Source organism: Brassica rapa, chromosome A02, assembly GCF_000309985.2.
Source record: "Brassica rapa cultivar Chiifu-401-42 chromosome A02, CAAS_Brap_v3.01, whole genome shotgun sequence".
Taxonomy (NCBI): Eukaryota; Viridiplantae; Streptophyta; class Magnoliopsida; order Brassicales; family Brassicaceae; genus Brassica; species Brassica rapa.
Window position 1 is genome coordinate 26,148,401 of NC_024796.2, and position 24,900 is coordinate 26,173,300.

The 24,900-nt window shown below is 32.8% G+C and overlaps 4 protein-coding genes and 1 pseudogene across 4 annotated transcripts; 3 read left to right on the plus strand and 2 right to left on the minus strand.

Moving 5' to 3' along the window:
- Positions 1-1,361: 1,361 nt before the first annotated feature.
- Positions 1,362-13,938, plus strand: LOC103854276 (annotated as a pseudogene).
- Positions 7,685-8,296, plus strand: LOC103854353. The gene has a single exon (XM_033285305.1). It carries the CDS (start codon positions 7,685-7,687, stop codon positions 8,294-8,296), a length of 612 nt encoding a protein of 203 aa, XP_033141196.1.
- On the minus strand, positions 10,427-11,103 carry LOC103854351 (transcription factor TCP20-like). Its single transcript, XM_033285306.1, has 3 exons — positions 11,082-11,103; positions 10,806-10,907; positions 10,427-10,716 (listed from the first exon to the last, which is right to left on the minus strand). The coding sequence occupies exons 1-3, from the start codon at positions 11,101-11,103 to the stop codon at positions 10,427-10,429; spliced, it is 414 nt and encodes a 137-aa protein (XP_033141197.1).
- On the plus strand, positions 13,139-13,750 carry LOC103854350. The gene has a single exon (XM_033285307.1). The coding sequence runs from the start codon at positions 13,139-13,141 to the stop codon at positions 13,748-13,750; it is 612 nt and encodes a 203-aa protein (XP_033141198.1).
- Positions 13,939-14,862: 924 nt separating the features above from the next.
- On the minus strand, positions 14,863-20,728 carry LOC117132164 (transcription factor TCP20). The gene is made up of 4 exons (XM_033285889.1): positions 17,680-20,728; positions 16,147-16,261; positions 15,813-16,070; positions 14,863-15,661 (listed from the first exon to the last, which is right to left on the minus strand). Exons 1-4 carry the CDS (start codon positions 17,787-17,789, stop codon positions 15,542-15,544), a joined length of 603 nt encoding a protein of 200 aa, XP_033141780.1. The 5' UTR covers positions 17,790-20,728; the 3' UTR covers positions 14,863-15,541.
- Between the last annotated feature and the right edge of the window lie 4,172 nt (positions 20,729-24,900).

Genomic DNA, 24,900 nt, shown 5'->3' on the forward strand with positions numbered 1-24,900 from the left:
ATATCAAAATATAATTGCAAATTTTATTTTAAATCTCAATTTTTTATTTTGCCATGAAAAAAAAATTATTTAACTAATTTATTAATAATAAATTAGGATTTTGTACAAAAATTAAGAAAAAATAATTAAATAGCAATTACTATTTATAAAATATAGTTTTGGCTATTAAAAAAAAATTTAAAATCTAAAAAATTACATTGCGAAGATTTTCTTTAATTGTTACCTCCAGTCTATTATGTATATACTATTAGATTTCCATCTTTATTTATAATGTTATACCAATTAAGTTTGTGTAAAGGTCAATTTAGGTTAGAGCATTACCAATTGATGCATTTGGCTTCTCGCTATACTACCTCCATCATAAACTGCTTAATATTTAACTTTAGGAGTCTAAAATAATAATCGAAGTATGTTTATACTCTAACATACATACGATATTGCAAGGTTGTGTATTTTATACACAATACTAATGACAAATATATCTGCATATGTGTAATGCACATAATCAATCTAAAGTACTTTATGTAGTATCTAAGCATGAAATCGTTTATAATAAAATCTTCCACAGGTTTCACAGTATTATAATAAATACTTATTTACAAAATAATAAATACCAAAGACATTTTAAAATTGAAATATCATATTAAAACAAATAAATGATATAATATAGCACATAATAAAAGTACTCTATTTTAAACTTCTATGTTTAAGTTATACTTCCTCTATTTCAAAATTATCAATGTTTTGGATAACAAAAAAAGTTTTAAAAGATATTTATTTTTTACATTCTCAATGTATTTTTACTAGGTAATAATTGTAAACTGTAAATTGTAAACTTCGAAATAAATAAATTATGATTACTGAATTTTGACCGGTTAAAAATTATAGAAATAGTTAATCACAAAGAAGAATACATTTATAATCAATATATAAGATAATTTTTTATATGTATGAAAATTTTAAAACTTACATCTTTTAAATATTAATTTATAAACAAACAAACCGCGCGTAGCGCGGTTAAATCTCTAGTATATATAAGAGTTATAGATTATCGTTTATTGATTACAGTATTATTAGCGCCGCAATAAATAATTAAATCTATTACAAAAATTAGATTTAAATAGTTTTTTCTTTTGTCAGTTTGCATGAGATATAATTTCTGGAAATACATACCTTTTAAGTTCCTTATAAACAATAGAAAGATGATTTATTTGACTTTTATTTTTACCTCATTAAAGGGAAAATCCATAAATGTAAAAAAAGAAGAAGATAACTTCCATTTTATTCCACAAAGAGAGTGGTTACAATGGTAAAATGGACACAAGAATAGCTTATAAATAGGCACAAGACATGACACAAACATGCATACTTCCATCTTCACCTCTTTACACCAAACTGAAATAAACGAGAAGGTAATCTACATTTCTTACTCGTGTCTGTTTTTTTTACAGTTTCTTTCATTAGATTCTAACCCATATTGGCCAAACCTCTGATTCTGATTATAATGTGAGATCCCTGTAACCTCTTTAATGAGAGATGATCATCAAAATTTTCTACTTTTTTTTGATAAGTAGTGTATACTTCTATTTTATTGACCAACCATTTTGGCTTTCTGATCATCTGTCGTCCATATGTGTCATGCAATTTAGTTTCTTGATTGTGATATCTATTTTAAGGATCTCCATGCACCTTTGCTTTCTTTTGTAATACTGGTGTCAGTTACCTCCCCAGTATAAAACAGTCTTCGCTGTTGTGTGGAAGACTGGTTTGAGCCTTGAGATTTAGTCCTTAAGGAAAAGGTTTTAAAATTGATTTTCATGGTTGAGTGTTGTTTCTGGTAAATGTTGACATCATTTTAGCAGGAAAAATGCCGAAGGTGCCAAGCAACAGGACCAGAGTGTCACCATACCCGCTTCGCTCTACAAGGACTCAGAAAGAACCTATCGAGGCACAAGGCCCAAGCCAATGGGAGGATGTCTTGTGTGTGATCTGCTAGGAAGCGCCACACAATGCCATCCTCATGCGGTGCTCTTCATCCTCTACTGGATGCCGTGCTTACATGTGCGATACGAGTGTTCGTCACTCCAACTGTTTCAAGCAGTACCGCAAGAAAAACATGAACCGCGTAACCAAGGTCTTTAACTGTCCTTACTGCAGAGGAAAGGTCTATGAGGCGATGAAGGTGCAGTCGGATGGAAGGAGAGCTCTAAATGTTAAACTGAGGTCTTGCGCTTTCGAGAACTGCAATTTCTCTGGGACATATTCTCAGCTTAAGAATCACTTGAAAGCTGATCACCCCGGTTCCACCCGACCTTTGGTTGACCAGGAGAGAGAGCGGGTGTGGGAACAGATGCAGAGAGTTACTCAGTACAATGATATCAGTATTGCAGCTGGTCTCCCATGTAGCGGCCTCGAGGTTTTGCATCAACAGCTTCCCGATGTTCCTCCTTGTCTGGTGATCCTGCTCTGGGTCAATGGAGTGGTTCAGGGCATTTTGCATCATCAACTTCCCAACAGTCTTCCGCATAGTTTCGAGATCCGGGCTGGGGCCAATGGGGTTGTGCGGAACTATCTTCTGTGCTTCCGCGGACTTGGTGCTGCTTCGCCTCTCATTATTCATGATTCTTAGCTTTGTATAGCGTCTTTTTAGTAGCCAAAGTTTTGAACATTGTTCAAAAGTTTGATATCTAATTAAACTTTTTGATGTCTCAAAAGTATCCATAATGTTCAAATTATCATATCATCATGTAAGTCATATATATATATATATATAAGGTGATTCTCCCGTTCTTTTAAATAACGTAAATATATGATAATAACCAATTAATGTTTTACTTTCAGTTTTAAATTTTCTTATCGCATCAATTTCTCCAAATTCAACAATAACTTTTTTGTTCTAAATTATATATAAAATTTTGATTAATTTTTTTTATTTGCATTTAGGTTGGGTGTTATCTTTATAGTAAAATTATGTATAACTTAATACCTATTTCAGAAAATTAAATAGAAAATAACAGGTTGACTGATTCAAAATTACACAAACAAACATAAGAATTACATTTGCTTGGGATTTTTGTTATATGTATATTGGATTTTGTACGAATATAAAGAAAAATTTAAATTAGAACCAAAGTAAATATTAAGGAAAAAAAACGATTTTTCAATATGGTAAAGTATAATACTTTTAGTTTATTGAAAGCATCTAGAGTTATGCTAGTTTAAAAAGCTTTTGTAATTATTTGATCAAAAATATGTTTATAGTAAAGAAGTATTTTGAATTTCGTTTTGTAATATATATATTATCTTTCTTAAAATATTTGTTTTTAAATATTTAAACATTTTAAGAATGAACACCAATTTTTGGGATTTGTTTTTGAAAAAACATCTTTTATTACTTAAATATTTTTTATAACTTTATAGATATTTTATCTTTTTGCAGTCTGATAAAAATGTAATTAAAAGTGTGGTTAATATTTTTATGAAAATCCTAATATGCAAAAATGAATAAACCATCTTACTAATAGTAACTATAAAACATGTTTAGTCAACTAAAGATAATTCGTTCTATGTTATTAAAATTATTTTTTTAATAATATACCTAAATGTATAGATATAAATATATATTTCTATTATTTTTAAAATATATAACAGAATGTCTTTTAAGATAATATTTTGATATGAAGATTTTTTTTAATATTAAAATTATTTTTTGTGAATTTTCTTTTTTTATGAAATCACATTATATATTAAATATGTACATATTAAATTTGTTTTAAAAGTTTAGACATGTTTCTTTTTTATGATATATATGTTATTTGAAAAAATAAAAATAAAGCTAAATTAAAATTTAGTTGACAGTACTTAATAAATAAAAAGTTTAATAATGAAAATTATTATATAGATTATTTTTAATTGTTTATGAGTAACCATGTAACTGAATATAGTAAAATTAAATATGAACACGGAACGCAAAAAACAAACTTCTAAAATAGTATTATAGAGATAATATTCAGCGTTTTCAACCCAAAAATAAAAAGTTGTGCATACAGAAAGTACAACCTTAAGGTTGGACGTTTTAGAGTATCATCAAGTTTGGCTCATCTTTATATAAACAACCTATTTCTTCTTCTAGATAGTCCTCTCTATTGATCCAGAACTCTGGTGCGTCCTGCAACATAAATCCTTCAACAAATTTTCTCTTGACAATCATTTCACTTACTAGAGTTTCAAGGATTTTTTTTTTGCGAGTTTGGAAAGAGCACAATGTAAGAAAGAAGATTTAATAGTTTCTTCCAGCTTTGTAACAAAACTGTAATCGTCAATCTACAAATGTGATGGAAGGAAAGTATGCATTGCCAATTCACTATTGTACTATCGAAAAGCCGTTTTTTTTTATATAAAGAAGAAACAACACACAAAAAAAAAGCCTCTCTGGATCAAACATCACTCCAAAGCTTCAAAAAAGAAACAAAACAATCTCTGACTGTGTCTGTCTCCACCTACAAGTTTCAAACAACATCTGCCCAAAATATGTCACAAACACTCAAAAGAGCTCTTGGAATGAATCTCTCTTGCATCATCATCATCATCCCTCTGGAAGTATCAAAACTGAAATCAGCTCAAGTGTGTGTTTTGCAGAAGGTTTTCAATAAGCATAGATTTTCACTCTTACTCAGTATTAACCTTTTCTTTTCTTTCTCCATGCTAGTTGTACAATAACATCAATATTATAACAAAAGAAAAGGCTAAGGTTTTTCAAATCCATTAAATCCCAGAACCTTGAGAATCATCTTTCTCATCACTCTCTTGCTGATGATGATCTTCATGTGATGGGTTATGATGAAGGGTATGGTGAAGAACTATACCCTGAGCTTGAACCTGAGCTTGAGTCATCTGCTGATAAATCTGTGTAAATGAACGTTGATTAAAAACTCCAACGTTACCTTCCTGAGCAAACCCTAACTCAAGTCCAGTCATCTGATTGTTATTACGACCCAAAATGGATATATAACTCATACCTCCAGGAAAATCAAACCCACCAGCTCCAACCCCAGCTACATTTGTCCATAACCCACATGGTACATTTCACCTAGAAGCTTCTCTCCTCCTCATTATCCGCCGCCAACTCCCCAATTTGGTCTACCACTACTAGACCCACCACCACTCTCTAACTCATAACTGATCATAAAACCAGCAGTGAGAGACCCACCTTGATGATGATGATGATTGTTAGAGACAGTAGCAGCTGTTGGATAATTCCAAACTTGTGGAAGCTTAACATATTATTAGATGTTTAATACTCCCTCCGTATTTTTTTATTTGACGTTTTCCAGCTTTGCACAAACATTAAGAAAAGTGATACAATTTCTATTTTAACCTTTTCAATTGCTTTAGATTGACTAAAGATGCTAGAAGTCACGTTAATATTACAAGGGTAGAAACATCAACTTTTATCATTATTTGCATTGAACTCCGTAAACGTCAAGTATATTGACACAAAAAAAAATCACTAAAACGTCAACTATTCCCGAACGGAGGGAGTATATATGTTAAGATAAACACAATAAGGAAATCTAAAAATAGGAAAATGAAATTTTCTATTTAGGTTAGATTTGTGTTTTCCATATCCTACATGTAAAAAGGAATTGTCTTTCATATAAATGTAGGTCCAATGGAGAGTTGTTCCATAAGATCGAAGGTAGAAATATCGAGAGCTTTAGTTTTGAGCAATTTTTTAAAGGTAATAATAAAAGTTGTTCTTATAATTCTTGTGTTTCTTAAGATTTGAATTGGTATCAGAGGCAGGTTTCAATCATGGGACCTGTGGGTTATGGGCCCACCATGCTTCTGCTGGATTTAAAAAGCTTTGTATAACACATAAACACATAAATTGCAAATATATGAAACTTGACGTAACTCATATAAAGCCTTGTGTAACACATAAATTCGATCCTCTTCTCCTTTCTTCTCAGAACCAGTCGGTCTATCTATAAGCTCTCATATCTTGGTTCTTGTGATAGATTTCAACTCGTCTGCCATAGCTTCAATCCAATTTTCTTCACAAAATAGATTAAAATCATCTGAGGCAAACTCTCCTCCTCTATATGTGCATCATATATTGAACTCAGCTAAGTTCAATCTAAGTTGCACAAATAGAGGAGGAGAGATTGCCTCAGCTAAGTTCAATATAGGATTCATGGATAGAGAAGGAGAGTTTGCCTCATATGAGTTTAACCTATTTTGTGAAGAAAATTAGGTTGAAGCTATGGCAGACTAGTTGAAATTTATCACAAGGAACAAGATATGAGAGATTGTAGATAGATCGACTGGTTCTGAAAATAAAATGATTGTTAAACTTCTACCAAATTTGAAACATATAAAATTAAGATTTAAATTTGTAAGAAAATAAAAATATAAATTTGATGCAATTGAAAAGAAATTATATTTTCATTTTATTTTCTTACAAATTTAAATCTTAATTTTATCAGCACCATTTTTAGAATATGATCCGTGCATCCGCCATTATTTTAAAGTAGTAATAAAACATACTCCAAATATTAAGATCAAAATTAATGATAATGTATAATAAATTATTTTATTTACATGGTAAGTTGGTATATGATCAAAGCTTAAGAGGCAATAGACTGTTGTTTAATGATTTTGTTCATTATTAGCGCCGCAATAAACACATCAAAATTTAAAATCAAACTATCTCTACAACATCACTTTCAACATAATACTATTTTTAGTTTTGATTAAAGATGACACTATATGATCGAAACTTAAAAAGGTAATAGATTGTCGTTTAATGATTTTGTTCATTATTAGCGCCGCAATAACCAAATTTAAATCTAACCATGATTACACTATTTGATCAGAATGAAGGAAAAAATATATATAAGTAATAGATTATCGTTTATTGATTACGTCTATTATTAGCTCCGCAATAAATAATAAAATTTATTACAAAATTAAGATTTAATAGTTCTTTTTCTTTTGTTAGTTTGTATGAGATATAATTCCTGGATTACATACCTTTTAAGTTCCTTACAAACAATAGAAAAAATGATTTATTTGACCTTTGTTTTAACCTAATTAAAGGAAAAATCCATATTTGTTAAAATAAAAGATAACTTCCCATTTATTCCACAAAGAGAGTGGTACAATGGTAAAATGGACAGAAGAATAGCTTATAAAAAGGCATAAGACATGACACAAACATAAATACTGCCCATCTTCACTTCTTGAGACCAAACTGAAATAAACGAGAAGGTAATATACATTTCTTACTCGTGTTTTTTTTTTACAGTTTCTTTCATTAGATTGTAATCCATATTGGGCAGACCTCTGATTCTGATCATAATGTGAGATCCCGGTAACCTCTTTAATGAGAGATATTATTCATCAAACTTTTCTACTTTTTTTTTATAAGTAGTGTATACTTAGAATTTTATTGACCAACCATTTTTGCTTTCTGATCATCTGTCGTCCATATGTGTCATGCACCTTTGCTTTCTTTTGTAATAGTAGTGTTAATTACTTCCCCAGTATAAAACAATCTTCACTGTTGTGTGGAAGACTGATTTGAGCCTTGAGATTTAGTCCTTAAGGAAAAGGTTTTGAATTTGATTTTCATGGTTGAGTGTTGTTTCTCGTAAATGTTGACATCCTTTTAGCAGAAAAAATGCTGAAGGTGCCAAGCAACAGGACCAGAGTGTCACCATACCCGCTTCGCTCTACAAGGACTCAGAGAGAACCTATCAAGGCACAAGGCCCAAGCCAATGGGAGGATGTCTTGTGTGTGATCTGCCAGGAAGCGCCACACAATGCCATCCTCATGCGGTGCTCTTCATCCTCCACTGGATGTCGTGCTTACATGTGCGACACAAGTGTTCGTCACGCCAACTGTTTCAAGCAGTACCGCAAGAAAAACATGAACCGTGTAACCAAGGTCATGAACTGTCCTTACTGCAGAGGAGAGGTTTATGAGGCGATGAAGGTGCAGTCGGATGGAAGGAGAGATCTGAATGCTAAACCGAAGTCTTGCGCTTTCGAGAACTGCAATTTCTCTGGGACATATTCTCAGCTTAAGAATCACTTGAAAGCTGATCATCCCAGTTACACCCGACCCTTGGTCGACCAGGGGAGAGAGCGGGCGTGGGAACAGATGCAGAGAGCAACTGAGTACAATGATATCAGTACTGCAGCTGGTCTCCTGCACAGTGGCTTGGAGGTTTTGCTTCAACAGCTTCCGGATGTTCCTCCTCGTTTGGTGATTCTGCTCTGGGATTCTTAACTTTGTTTATCGTTTTTTTAGTAGCCAAAGTTTGAACATTGTTTAAAATTTTGATATTTAAATAACCTTTTTGATGTCTCTAAAGCATCCATAATGTTCAAATTGTCATATCATTATGTAGAGCATATATATATATATATATATATATTGGTAATTTTATGTGATTTTTTTATAAAGTTAATATATTATAATAACTAATTAATGTTTTATTTTCAATTTTAAATAATTTGTTTTTATCGCATCTATTTCTCCACATTCAATAATAATTCTTTTTTTCTAAATATATAAAATTTTGATTAATTTTTTATTTGCATCAAGGTTTGTAGTTATCTTTATAGTAAAATTAGGTATAACTTTATACCTATTTCAGAAAATTAAATAGAAAATAACTAAAGTTGACTGATTCAAAATTACACAAACGAACATAGGAATTATATTTGCTTGGGATTTTTGTTATATGTTTATTGGACTTTGTACGAATATAAAGAAAAAGTTAAATTAAAACCAAGTAAATATTAAGGAAAAAAAACATTTTTTTTTCAATATGGTAAAGCATAATACTTTTAGTTTATTGAAAGCATCTAGAGTTATGCTAGTTAAAAAGCTTTTGTAATTATTTTATCAAAATATGTTAATAGTAAAGAAGTATTTTGAATTTCCTTTTGTAATATATATTATTTTACTTAAATTATTTTTTAAAAAATATTTAGAAATTTTAAGAATAAACACCAATTTTTAGGATTTGTTTTTTAAAAATCATATTTTATTAGTTAAATTATTTTTATAACTTTATAGATATTTTAGTCTGAAAAAATGTAAATAAAAGTGTGGTTTATATTTTTATGAAAATCCTAATATGCAAAAATTAATAAATTATCTCACTAATAGTAACTATAAAATATGTTTAGTCAACTAAAGATAATTTGTTTTAAGTTATTTAAATTATTTTTTTTAATAATCTACCTAAATGTATAGAAATTAAATATTTTTATTATTTTAAAAATATATAACAGAATGCTTTTTAAGATAATGTTTTGAAAGGAAGATTTTTTTTAATATCAAAATTATTTTTTGTGAATTTTGCTTTTTATGAAATCACATTATATATTAAATATGTACATATTAAATTTGTCTTAAAATTTTAGACATGTTTCCTTTTTATGATATATATGCTATTTGAAAAAATAAAAATAAAACTAAAATAAAATTTAATTGACAGCAATTAATAAATAAATGGTTTAATAATGAAAATTATTATATAGATTATTTTTAATTTTTTACGAGTAACTATGTAACTGAATATTGTAAAAATAAATATGAACACGACACGCAAAAAAACTGACTTCTAAAATAATATTATAGAGATCAACCCAAAATAAAAAGTTGTGCATACACAAAGTATAACCTTAAGGTTGGACGTTTTAGAATATCATCAAGTTTGGCTCATCTTTACTTAAACAACCAATTTCTTCTTCTAAATAGTCCTCTCTATTGATCCAGAACTCTGGTGCGTCCTGCAACATAAATCCTTCAGCAAATTTTCTCTTGACAATCATTTCACTTACTAGAGTTTCAAGGATTTTTTTGTTGCGAAAGAGGAAGCATTGAGGTTTGGAAATGCTGTGAAAGAGGACAATGTAAAAAAGAAGATTTAATAGTTTCTTCCAGCTTTGTAACAAAACTGTAATCGTCAATCTACAAATGTAATGGAAGGAAAGTATGCATTGCCAATTCACTATTGTACTATCGAAAAGCCGTTTTTTTTTATAAAGAAGCAACAACACACACAAAAAAAAGCCTCTCTGGATCAAACATTACTCCAAAGCTTCAAAAAAGAAACAAACAATCTCTGACTGTGTCTCCACCTACAAGTTTCAAACAACATCTGCCCAAAATATGTCACAAACACTCCAAAGAGCTCTTGGAATGAATCTCTCTTGCATCATCATCATCCTCCTTCTGGAAGTACCAAAACTGAAATCAGCTCAAATGTGTGATTTGCAGAGGGTTTTCAATAAGCATAGTTTTTCACTCTCACTCAGTATTAACCTTTTATTTTCTTTCTCCATGCTAGTTGTACAATTACAACAATATTATAACAAAAGAAAAGGCTAAGGCTTTTCAAATCCATTAAAGCCCAGAACCTTGAGAATCATCTTTCTCATCACTCTCTTGCTGATGATGATCTTCATGTGATGGGTTATGATGAGGAGTATGGGTAAGAACTCTATCCTGAGCTTGAACCTGAGCTTGAGTCACCTGCTGATAAATCTGTGTAAATGAATTTTGATTAAAAACTCCAACATTACCTTCCTGAGCAAACCCTAACTCAAGTCCAGGCATCTGATTGTTATTACCACCCAAAACGGATATAAAACTCATACCTCCAGGAAAATCAAACCCACCAGCTCCAAACCCAGCTACATTTGTTCATAACCCACATTGTACATTTCACCTAGAAGCTTCTCTCCTCCTCATTATCCGCCGCCAACTCCCCAATTTGGTCTACCACTACTAGACCCACCACCACTCTCTAACTCATAACTGATCATTAAACCAGCAGTGCGAGACCCACCTTGATGATGACGATGATGGTTAGACACAGTAGTAGCTGTTGGATAATTCCAAGCTTGAGGAAACTTAACATATTATTAGATGTTTAATATGTTAAGATAAACACAATAAGAAAATCTAAAAATAGGAAAATGAAGTTTTCTATTTAGGTTAGATTTGTGGTTTCCATATCCCATATGTTAAAGGAAAATTGTCGTTCATATAAATGTACGTCTCATGGAGAGTTGTTCCATAAGATCGAAGGTAGAAACATCGAGAGCTTTAGCTTTGAGCAATTTCTAAAACTAATAATAAAAGTTGTTCTTATAATTCTTGTGTTTCTTAAGATTTGAATTGGTATCAGAGGCAGGTTTCGATCATGGGACCTGTGAGTTATGAGCCCACCACGCTTCCGCTGGATTTAATAAAGCTTTGTATAACACATAAACACATAAATTGCATGTATGTGAAACTTGACGTAATCCATATAAAGCCTTGTGTAACACATAAACTCGATCCTCTTCTCCTTTCTTCTCAGAACCAGTCGGTCTATCTACAAGCTCTCATATATTGGTTCTTGTGATAGATTTCAACTCGGCTGCCATAACTTCAATCCAATTTTCTTCAAAAAATAGATTAAAATCATCTGAGGCAAACTCTCCTCCTCTATGTGTGCATCCTATATTGAACTCAGCTAAGTTCAATCTAAGTTGCACCAATAAACGAGAAGAGGTTGCCTCAGCTAAGTTCAATATAGGATGCACAGATAGAGGAGGAGAGTTTGCCTCATATGAGTTTAACCTATTTTGTGAAGAAAATTAGGTTGAACCTATGGCAGACTAGTTAGAAATCTATCACAAGGAACACGATATGAGAGATTGTAAATAGACCGACTGGTTCTGAAAATAAAATGATTGTTAAACTTGGACCAAATTTGAAACATATAAAATTAAGATTTAAATTTGTAAGAAAATAAAATGAAAATATAATTTCTTATCAGTTACATCAAATTTATATTTTTATTTTCTTACAAATTTAAATCTTAATTTTATTACAACCATTTTTAGAATATGATCCGTGCATCCCCCATTATTTTAAAGTAGTAATAAACATACTCCAAATTTTAAGATCAAAATTTATCATAATGTATAATAAAGTATTTTATTTACATGGTAAGTTGGTATATGATCGAAGCTTAAGAGGCAATAGATTGTTGTTTAATGATTTTGTTCATTATTAGCGCCGTAATAAAAACATTAAAATCTAACCATCTCTACAGCATCACTTTCAAATTAATAATATTTTAAGTTTTCATTAAAGATGACACTATATGATTGAAACTTAAAAAGGCAATAGATTGTCGTTTAATGATTTTGTTCATTATTAGCGCCGCAATAACCATAATTAAATCTAACCATGATTACACTATTTGATCAGAATGAAGGAAAAAATAATATAAGTAATAGATTATCGTTTATTGATTACGTCTATTATTAGCTCCGCAATAAATAATTAAAGTAATTACAAAAATAAGATTTAGAAGTTCTTTTTCTTTTGTTAGTTTGCATGAGATATAATTCCTGGATTACATACCTTTTAAGTTCCTTACAAACAATAGAAAAAAATGATTTGTTTGACTTTTGTTTTAACCTCATTAGAAGGAAAATCCATAATTGTAAAAATAAAAGATATCTTCCCATTTATTCCACAAAGAGAGTGGTACAATGGTAAAATGGACACAAGAATTAGCTTATAAAAAGGCATAAGACATGACACAAACATACATACTCCCCATCTTCACCTCTTGAGACCAAAGTGAAATAAACGAGAAGGTAATATACATTTCTTACTTCTGTTTGTTTCTTTTACAGCTTCTTTCATTAGATTGTAATTCATATTGGCCGGACCTCTGATTATGATCATAACGTGAGATCCCGGTAACCTCTTTAATGAGAGATGATCATCAAAATTTTCTACTTTTTTTTTTGATAAGTAGTGTATACTTCTATTTTATTGACCAACCATTTTTGCTTTCTGATAATCTGTCGTCCATATGTGTCATGCAATTTAGTTTCTTGGTTATGAAATCTATTTTATGGATCTCCATGCACCTTTGCTTTCTTTTGTAATAGTAGTGTTAAATACTTCCCCAGTATAAAACAGTCTTCACTGTTGTGTGGAAGACTGATTTGAGCCTTGAGATTTAGTCCTTAAGGAAAAGGTTTTAAATTTGATTTTCATGGTTGAGTGTTGTTTCTGGTAAATGTTGACATCATTTTAGCAGAAAAAATGCCGAAGGTGCCAAGCAACAGGACCAGAGTGTCACCATACCCGCTTCGCTCTACAAGGACTCAGAAAGAACCTATCAAGGCACAAGGCCCAAGCCAATGGGAGGATGTCTTGTGTGTGATCTGCCAGGAAGCGCCACACAATGCCATCCTCATGCGGTGCTCTTCATCCTCCACTGGATGTCGTGCTTACATGTGCGACACAAGTGTTCGTCACGCCAACTGTTTCAAGCAGTACCGCAAGAAAAACATGAACCGTGTAACCAAGGTCATGAACTGTCCTTACTGCAGAGGAGAGGTTTATGAGGCGATGAAGGTGCAGTCGGATGGAAGGAGAGATCTGAATGCTAAACCGAAGTCTTGCGCTTTCGAGAACTGCAATTTCTCTGGGACATATTCTCAGCTTAAGAATCACTTGAAAGCTGATCATCCCAGTTACACCCGACCCTTGGTCGACCAGGGAAGAGAGCAGGCGTGGGAACAGATGCAGAGAGCAACTGAGTACAATGATATTAGTACTGCAGCTGCTCTCCCGCATAGTGGCTTGGAGGTTTTGCATCAACAGCTTCCGGATGTTCCTCCTCGTTTTGTGATTATGCTCTGGGGTTCTTAATTTGTTTAGCGTTTTTTTTGTAGCCAAAGTTTGAACATTATTTAAATTTTGATATCTAAATAACATTTTTGATGTCTCAAAAGAATCCATAATGTTCAAATTGTCATATCATTATGTAGAGCATATATATGGTAATTTTCGTGCTTATTTATAAAGTAAATATATTATAAGAACTAACTAATGTTTTATTTTCAATTTTAAATAATTTGTTTTTATCGCATCTATTTCTCCACATTCAATAATAACTCTTTTGTTCTAAATAGATAAAATTTTGATTAATTTTTTATATGCATTAAGGTTGGTTGTTATCTTTATGGTAAAATTATGTATAACTTAATACCTATTTCATAAAATTAAATAGAAAATAACTAAAGTTGACTGAATCAAAATTACACAAATGAACATAACAATAATATGTTTAAATTTATTTTAAATAATATTAAACACAAGAATTGGATTTGCTTGGGATTTTTATTATATGTATATTGGGTTTTGTACGAATATAAAGAAAAATTAAATTAAAACCAAAGTAAATAAGAAGAAAAAACAAAGATTTTTTTCAATATGGTAAAGTATAATACTTTTAGTTTATTGAAAGCATCTAGAGTTATGCTAGTTAAAAAAATTTTGTAATTATTTGATCAAAAATATGTTTATAATAAAGAAGTACTTTTAATTTCCTTTTGTAATATATATTTTCTTTCTTAAAATATTTGTGTTTAAATATTTTAATTTTTTTAAAAGTATACAACAATTTTTGGGATTTGTTTTTGAAAACTCATCTTTCATTAGTTATATATTTTTATAACTTTATAGATATTTTTTTCTTTTTTTCAGTCTGATGCAAAAAAAGTAAATAAAAGTGTGGATATTTTTTTATGAAAAAACTAATATGCAAAAATGAAGAAATAATCTCAATAATAGTAACTATAAAATATTTTTAGTCTTTTTTTTTTTAACGCTGATTTATTACGGTCTTACAATTATGATATAGGAAAGATTACATAGACGATTTAACAACCGACAATACTACCTGCCTTATGAAGACCTACGCCTAACTGCATCACCTGAGCTGTCCTATGAAGATCCACGCCTGGCCAGATTTACTTGCACCATGTCGAAGATCCCTTGCAAGTCTTTCCTCTGTAGTCTGCATAATTGTTTAATAAACCGCTTTCTCCGGGACTTGAAACCTGGATTTCCTGTAATCTGCAATAAATTGCATAGTCTAGGATTCGAACCCCTGACCTGGGTGTAGAAGCCTTTAAACCTTAACCAATAGGTTACGGTGCTTCCACTAAAAATATTTTTAGTCAACTAAAGATAACTCGTTTTTATGTTATTAAATTATTTTTTAATAATCTAACAAAATATATAGATAGAAAGAAATGTTTTATTATTTTTAAAATATATAACTGAATGGTGTTTAATATAATGTTTTGAAAGGAAGATGTTTTTAATATCAAAATTATTTTTGTGAATTTTATTTTGTATATGAAATCAAATTATACATTAAAATATGTACATATTAAATTTGCTTTAAAATTTTTAACATGTTTCCCTTTTTATTTTATATATGTTATTTGAAAAAGGTAAAAAGAAAACTAAAATAAAATTTAGTTGACAGAAATTATTAAATAAATAGTTTAATAATAAAAATTATTATGTATATTATTTTTAATTTATTAAGAACAACTATGTAATTGAATAACGTAAGCATATATTTTCACTCTCACTCAGTATTAACCTTTTCTTTTCTTTCTCCATGCTAGTTGTACAATTTCAAGTCCATTAAAGCCCAGAGCCTTGAGAATCATCTTTTTCATCACTCTCTTGCTGATGCTCTTCATGTGATGGGTTAAGACTATGGTGAAGAACTCTACCCTGAGCTTGACTCATCTGCTGATAAATCTGTGTAAATGAATGTGGATTAAAAACTCCAACATTCCCTACAACCCTAACTCACGTCCAGGCATCTGGTTGTTATTACCACCTAGAATGGATGCAAAACTCATACCTCCAGAAAAATCAAACCCACCAGCTACATTTGTCCATAACCCACTTGGTATATTTGACCTAGAAGCTTCTCCTCCTCCCCCTCCTTCTCCGCCTCCAACTCCCCAATTTGGTCTACCACTACTAGACCCACCACCACTCTTAACTCATGACTGATCATTAAACCAGTAGTGAGAGACCCACCTTGATGATGATGATGGTTAGCGACAGAGGCTAAAGCAGAGGCCGGTATTGTTCCTGAACCGGTGGAAGCAATTATAGACGGCTCAGCGTGTTGAAGCAGCCACTGGATAGTCTCGCCGTCCTGTGACCCAATTATCTAGTTAACTTGAAAATCCAAGCTGCTTCTTACCGTTGTTGGCTTCTTTGTCGGAAGCGACCACGATCTCAAAATCCTTAATCTCAGCTGCTTCCTGATGTCGCGGTGGCTGTGGTGGTGGGTTCAAGAAGTTTGGTTCTTGCTGTCGATTTGTGTGGGGACGGACGGGTCCAGACCTCGAAATCCAATAAGACACAATAAAGAAAAAAGTAGTCATCTTCGATCTCAAAAGATGAGTCAAGAAAAGAAATGAGCTCAACACTTAAAAAGTACTGTGAGACTTTAGTTTTGTCTTTTTATTCATTGGTTTGGTTTGGTTTGTTACTAATAACAGAGAGATTTCGAGTCTCTTAGGTTTCTGACCAAACACTGTCTCTTTAACACCATAAACAGCAAAGTGAACAAACAAGTAAACCTCTGAAGAAAAAGCAATGACTGTTTTTTTTTTTTTGGTAAAATGTTAAAATTTTATATCAAAGTTTTAAATTTTTGACAGAGATTACAAAGATAACAAGTAGCGGGAAACTAAACTAAACTACACAACACAACTAGACTACACAACACAACTAGAACAACAATGCGGTAAACTAAACTAAACTACACAACTAGAACAACAATGACAAGAAACCGAAGCGGGAAAGCTAGGCTAGCAACCAGCTAAGCAGCGGATCGGGCATAGACCAACGCAAGCTCGGAAGGTCAGAGAGGAGGAAACAGTTGCCACGAGCCGAGAGATAGGCGCCTTCAAACCTAGAAGCTACGGAATCATGCAGCTTCCGAAACCCAACTCAACACAGACCAGCTCGAAGAATCAAAGCGCAGACCTACAAAAAACACCAGACAGATGCACCCTCGACAGCACGAGAGCGAGTGTCCACGCTTCGAAGAGCAGATCCAAAGAATGCCGTCTTCAGACCCAACCCTTCGTGACCTTCTACACCCGTTGAACCGAACCCACATATAGAGGGAGCGGACCCGCACAGAACTCACCCTCCAAAAATACACCTACAAGAGAAGAGGCGGACCGAGGGACCCACTGCGGCACGGAGACTAAACGCAGAAACCAACACCAAGGAGTACAAAGCCGCACACTAAAAGGGGATGCGAGAGCGAGGCGCAAGGCGCACCGCCGAAAACTCCTAGGAAGGGGCAAGGAAAACCGCCAGAACACCGTACCGGAATAGCTCGCAAAAGGCAAAATAAGCACCACAGGTGACACGTACTACCACCAAGCGCCACCGTTCAAACCACGTGTTGCCACCACGCGCTGCCAATGGGAAAGCCTTAGAATCGAGAAGTAACCCGACCCGACCACCTACGAACCCACTCGCCTTCTCCAGAGACCACGAGAGGAGCTAGAGGAGAAAGAACACGACCGACTCGACAAGAAGCCAAAACGTAGCACAGAGACCAGCAAGGCTTTTCAACGCTACACACAACTACACTCTCACAGAAGATCGGTCGAACTCAGGGAAAAAATGAACCAGACAGAAACCCTAAACCCGCCGTGGAAGAAGAAGACGAAAAGATACGACTGAGGGAGAGAACAACAGATGACGACAAATAAAAGAAATAGAAATAAAAAGGGAGGGACCTCCAGCGGTCGCGAAAAAGGTCGCCGCGACGACCGCCGGAGGAAAAACATGACTTTACTGTTACGGTGGCTTTGATGAGAGAAGGAGGAGAATCTAGATCAATGACCATTTCACATGTAAATCCTTTGATCAACGTAAATGAGAATCTAAGGCCAATTCTAGTGGGACAACAAAATACCAAAATTGGTGTAGTTTCTTCTATAAGTATATATATATATATATATATATATATATATATATATATATATATTAAAATTATAATTTAGATAGATTTTCATTTATTTCTTTTGGTTATATATTAAATTAGTTTGTATAAAGTTTCTTTAAAAATGATATGAAAATATTTATAATTATCAAAAAAATAAAATTAAATATAATATCTAAAATTTAAAATTTATAAATATTTTTTTTTGATGAAATTTCAAATTTATTGATCAAGGCAAAAAAAAATATATGTACAATCCTAGTTGGTTATGGTTTAAAAAATGGTGGTAAAGAATGCAACATCACTAATTTATAAATATTTGGTGGAAGCAAATGGTGTTATGATTAAAAATTTATATTTTAAAAACAAAATTGTATAAAAAATTTAAAACTGTATAATCTATTCAAATTATAATTATGTTGTGGATGATCATGTCTGAATAAGCTTCTTGTTGGATTTAGGGATCTCTTGGCCTTAATGTCATATTGCTGATTGATAGATTGCTAGGGTTATTTATTATATTCTACACCAGGATTGTTAATCGTACTTGAATGTAGAGTAATTAACTAGAACCTAGAATCATATGATTGTTGTAAGACACCAGAGTGTAATCAATTACCTTAACCTAATCATGTTGGACTAATTATTTAGTTGCAACGGTGTTGGTATAAGAATTTAGTTAACATAATCGAATCTGATATAATGCTTGTCTGAGTCACTGATTCTGCAAGATAATTGGTTTTTAATAGAATTAGGCTCTAATATTTTTCTACAGAAGAGATCTGGGTGACTTACAATTGAATTTGAATTCTAGCATTGTTCTTAACAAATCATTGGAACCTATTGATTGCAGTTTTGAATCATTTGTCTGATTTCCCTAAATCTAGCGCCTTCTCATCCGTTACACAACTGTTTAGATTTACTGTTTTGTTTTATTGTTTTATACTTCTGGCTTATCTTGTCATGAAACTATAAATCTATTATGTGATCTCAAGTTCATGTAGATTTGATCCTTAAGTATTACAGAGATCCTTTTGTTTGAGAAAATAGCTTAAAGGTTAATCTGAGCGTATCACATATTCAACTACAGCCTTGAACTGAACAACTAAACAAAGAACCACATAATCACATTTTCGATAAACAAACTGAATACATAGATACCACTAAAAATATATGTCAGGCTAAGACATATTAAAGATCAAATACCTTTTTCATTAACAAACTTATGGTCTTTGAAAAATGCCTCGAACACAAACATCTTCTGCTACCTGAAACCAAAGTAGGCCCGTGAATAATGCTGATTTTTATAGCTGTGGGAGGGGAACAAAAGAAAGAAATACACACATCCCTTTAAGTGCAGATACCGCTAAAACCAACTATGTAGACGGAAAATGTCATCATCTACTGTTTTCGGAAGCCAGTTACTACCCGCTTTCTCATGAATAATGGAACCAAGCAAAACAAATGTCAAAAATATGAAATAAGTATTGTTTAATGTTTGTTATGTGAAATCGGAATTGTTGAGAGTGATACTGAATGAGGAAAGAACACTTGAGATGATTAAAATTGACACAAAACTAATAGAAAATCCTTGAATGATGATGCGTAGACAGAGGTCAAGAACAGTAGATGATGTTGCCAAAAAGCTCAACTAAAGATCTCCTGAATCAAACGAAGAACAAATGGTTTTTAGAGATTATGGAGTTTATTGGTAAGTGATTTATTAGCCGCCTAAGCATTGTGATGTGGGTAGTGATGTGAAATCTATCAAAAAAAATTCTGAAGTTTTATATTTAGGCTATAGCTTTATTTTTATTTATTTTTGCTATAGAATACAGGCTGTAAGATTTCTGTTGTATCTATAAATTCTATTGCTATAGATTTATATCAATAACTTTCAAAACACTAAATATAACACTTTAGGAAAATGAATTTTCAAACCCAAGTGGGTGTCGAGGCTGTTTATCTTGTGAGCAAAGTGGGTGTACTGAAATTTTTCATTTTTGGGTATATCAGCCACATGCCACACCTGAAGTAAGCAATACAATACACAAAAGGGCCATAAGCAACACTAAAGAGCAAACAATGTTGGTTAAAATCATGTTACAATGTGGTAAAAGTGAAACGGAAACAAGTTTGCCTGGAAGGGGTTCTCTCTCATCATCACAAAGTTGGTAGCTGATTTTCTCATTCGAGGATTAAATATTGGAAGCAGGGAATATGAAGAGAGTATCAAAAACAATAAGATTAAGAAATGTGTTGTCATTTTATTAAGAACCAAACACGTGGCAGGAAATAAAGAACAACTTTGTCTCCAGGGTTAAATTTATTCTAACATGGCAAGAAATAATGATCGATCATAAATAAGAACCTCTCATTCCCAACAGGGTAAACATCAACAGAGTTACCCAAAAAGCTTAGTTTTCACTATATATGGTGGTAGCAATGAAGTGGATACCGGCTGCCTACACCTGCTCATAAAGAAAAGTAGTCCCACCATGGTTGGTCATCTTAATTACATGTCTCTCCACAGAATAGGATTGAAAGGCTTCCAACTTCGTTGGTAGGCAAAGTGTATATATAGCCCATGATGCTGAACGAATTATTAACATTCAGCGTGGGATTGATGTGTGGATTGTTATAGGGCTATGTTCCTCTTGTTGGATCCTTGTGGCAGTCTTAACATCTTGTTTCACCTTTGTTTCTTTCTTTCTATGAGTCTCTTTGATATACTTTCAGTATCATTACTATTAAACATAAAGTGTCTCATATCGGATGTTGGAAGAGATCCTTAGTAATATACAAGATAAATAGGCCACTCCACTTTGTTGGGTTCCTCCTAATGGGGAAACCCAATGGTGTGATTGTGGTGAAAATGAGCAATAATCTAAAGGATCAAAGTGACCACTTCAGGAAAGAGCAATGGATCAAAGTGTCCACTTCAGAAGTTGAGCAGTTGATCTAGGAGATGATATTTATCCATCGATGCTCTAGGTAACACAATCACATATTTGAGTTATGGGCCAATGATATTTATCCATGAGATGGTATTGAGCCTTGGGGGTTAGTGAGATACTATATAATTCTCTTGACCTAATTTTTGGAGAGATAGACTTACAAGAATCAAAAAGGCAAAAAAGAGAAAAGAGAGAAGAAGGCAGAATTCGTCTGGGTTTGTAAAGGCAGATTTGGAGGGTCAAACGGATTCTGATCGGGCTGATATTTGGTGGGAAGCTTCTTCAGTAAGTGAGTTAAAGGTTCACCGAAGGGATTTGGATTTCAACGGTTGGATCTTTTGTTGTCTGGGTTTTAGTGAAGCTGGTCGTCACAGTTCTTCAGAAGTGATGTCTTGAGAGTTTGGTAAATCCGACGGTGAGATCTTCTCTGATTAAGCTTAAATTCGGCAGAGGTGTTTTTGACTGGTTTATCTTGGATTTGTACGGTGGGATTAGTCTCTGGTTGCCGGAATCCTTGTGAGATGAGGTCGTTTGGTTGCTGCTGGTTTTGAAGCTTTGTGTTGCTCTCTTGTTGTTGTTGTTCTTGTGTTGGAGATAGCTCTTTATAGCTTGAGTCTCTGTTCTGTTCAGGTTGTTGAACAGGGAGGACGTAGTTGTACTCACATACATTTATATAGTGGATTGTTGAGTAGACTACGGTCCCGTGGTTTTTCCTTTTCACATCGAAGAGGTTTTCCACGTAAAAAGTGTTTGTCTCATTTAGTTTCTGCTTATACTATATCCTGCTATCGTCGAAGTATTTTCCTCACAGGTTCTCACAAGGTCGGGGCGAACACGATCGCTACATTCCGCTGCGCCTCGTGCCCGCTTTTTCCAACACACTTATCACCAATTGCTTTTAGGTTGGAAATTCATCTAGCTTAACAATTACAACAAAAATAATTCCGGTTAGAGCATTTGACAAGGGAGAAATAGAGAGTGTTCCTTTGAAATTTTTCATCATACTTGCTTTAATTAATACCTCCCTCCCACCCTGGTTTTATATGACGCATGGTGGGTGTCCCATGATAGTTTAGCTTAGTTTGCTTTAAGTAAGGTTAGTTCTGTTTGTAATGATGTGTTCTATTTGTGATGTTTTATTATTACTCATGATTTTTTTCTTCCATATGGTTATTTTGTGGTGTTATTTCCATGGAAATTGGCGATGATTAATCCCAACTGTTTTTGTTCCATTTTTCGTGCGCGTGAATGTTTTATTTCAAAGAGAATTCGAGTAGAGATGTCTTTTGAAGAAAAAAATTATATACAAGTACAAGAAAAAAAGTAATGCGATATAATTTAGAAGATTGATACAATATTAGTTATATACATCAAGTAAACCCATACTTATTTTATTCTTTTGAAGATTGATACAATGTTTTATTATTTTTAGAATATTATAACCCCAAATTTAAACTTCAATAATTAGTATCCTTCCAAAGGAAAAAATTACATTATTTAGAAACTGTCCAAGGATAAAATTCTTTGGTCGGTTTTTTATTTTTCACTAAGGATAGACCTTTAGGATCAGCAATATATTCGCGTATCTGACCACATCTAGCGTTGTAGGCTCCTCTATATGCTCTCCATAACATAACAAAATTCCTATTCTTCTGATCAGTTATTCTACATTTCCATACTATTCTCCTTGATGATTCCACAACCGGGAAGCTGTATATACCATTGAATTTTACATAAGTGATACCTTTGCTTTCGTCTCTGTTGGACGTGCAACCGATAGAGATCGTATGATCAGGTGCAACTTGGTTTTTAAATTGTAAAGTGTTCGGAGCGCATCCAGAACTTTCTTTAAAACCAAAACACATAACAATAACTAACATAAAAATAATGAGATAATTCATTTTTGGATGTAAAGATTTTTTTTTTTTTTGGACAAGGATCTAAAGACTCAAAGGTCCCAAGTGTAAAACTTATAATTTCTTTTGTGATAAATAAGGTAATATGCTAAATATAAACGCAAAATATTAACCAAGCATATGGTGGGAGGAGAATTCAGTGTCGAAAAGTAAGGTAATTCCATACAATCAGATCAAATAAATTAATACTGCAAATTAATGTTGACCAATATATCTTTTTTTTTTGTCAACAACATTACAGACTCATATTGACCATGTAAACCAAACTGGGAGATGTTGATCCATGTGAACGACGAAAGACGGCTGTATCCTGACACTGCGTGCTAGTTTATCCGCCTTCGTATTTTGCGTTCTTGGCACATGAATAATCTCTGATCGTATGAAACTCTCTTTCAGATTCTTAATATCTTCCAAATAACTTGCAAAAGCTGGTCATTCTTCTGGTTCCGAAACCATCTTCACCAATTGAAAACAATCCGTTGCAAACGTAACCTGAAATTGTCGTAACTTTCTCATACATTCCATAGCCCATAGTAGCGCCTCCATCTCTGCATGCAAGGGAGTTAGAGTAGCCCGTACATTCCTTACTCCCAACAGTCCCTCAAATCCTTCTAAAGTACTGAACCAACCCTGACCAGAGAAAATATTCCCCTTTTTCCATGCTCTATCTATAAAACACCATCAACCGGGAATTGACGGAAGAGACGTAACCTATACATGTGTTCCCGTTTTCTGTTCATTCAAAAGTTGTGCCTCTGCTCAGAGTGTAGATTCCATTTTTGCCAACTTAAGAATATCCTTAAGATCCATATCCAAATTACTAAAAACCTTATTATTTCTTTCTTTCCAAATATACCATAGTATATAAGCAAATTGATGATCCTCCATATGTGTTGACCAATATATCTAAAGAAACAAAATTCTAAGATTGTAGAAAAAATATCACTACAAAAAGGTATTGATAGCATATTACGAAAGTGTTGTTTTCTGAAGTGCTATAAAAGATTGATTTTTATTTGGTTTATATTAATAGCAGTTAATTAACGCTATTGAGCGGCAATAAAAAATCAATGTACCGCCAAAAATTTTCAGGACTTGAGGATAAAAATTAAACAAGCGCTAAATATATGAACATATAAAAGAAAGAAGTTAATCTTACTTAACCAAAACTTTTTATTGGTTGCTTTATCATTACACGGATCACACTTTTAAACCATTGATTAAATGAATTCAATGGCCCAGGTTTCTTGTTCAACATTCTTCTCCATTATTTCAGTCATATATGCATTTCTTCTCCATTAAAAAATATATAATTTAAAAATGCTATAATAGAAAAGAGACTTATTATTGTTTGGGCAGAGATAACGGTTTCAATAACACTAATACTAATATGTAATAGTTTTTTTCTTATGCTAAGAAAGACAATTTTTTCTGTAGTCGATGCAAGTGTAATACCAAGAGGATATCTTGGCATCACTTACTCTCTTCTCAGTAAATTTTGTTTTCGTTACTTAAACAATACCAAACTCTTTGCTTCAACTGTGGTATTAAAGGCTTAACATAATGTACTGCATATGTTGGTCTGCAGCTTGTACGGATTCTTGTCTATAGCTTGACACACTTCACAAATAGCTGGCCAGACATTCTTCGTACTGAGCATCAAATGCTACTTTTCCGCTAACTTGGGATCCCTGAACAAATCTCTATTTTCTGTTAACTGTCGGAGGAAATACTTTAAAAGAGGTATGCCGATGAGCATTCGAGTGAGATATTCCCTGAACAAAGCTGGTTTTTCTCTCCACTTCGCACTGCTCTCTGGTATTCCTTGGTTGATACTTGGTGAGTTTAATCAAGTGAAGTGCGCCGATTAGCATTCGACATCAGATAGGTTCTCTTCGACTTGGGGTATGCGTGACTTCAATAACTGCCTTGCCACAACATTTATCTCAGACCTTCCCTTCTGTGGTAACTCGTTTACTTGGACAAATAATCAAAGGTCTTCTATAATCTCTAAGAAGTTGGACAGGATTCTTGTTAATTATGACTGGCTCAGTGCCTTTCCAATTTCGATAGGAGTGTTTGGCAATTCATGAATATCTGACCATAGTCTGTGCTGTGTCTTCTTAGATAGTCATAAGCCTA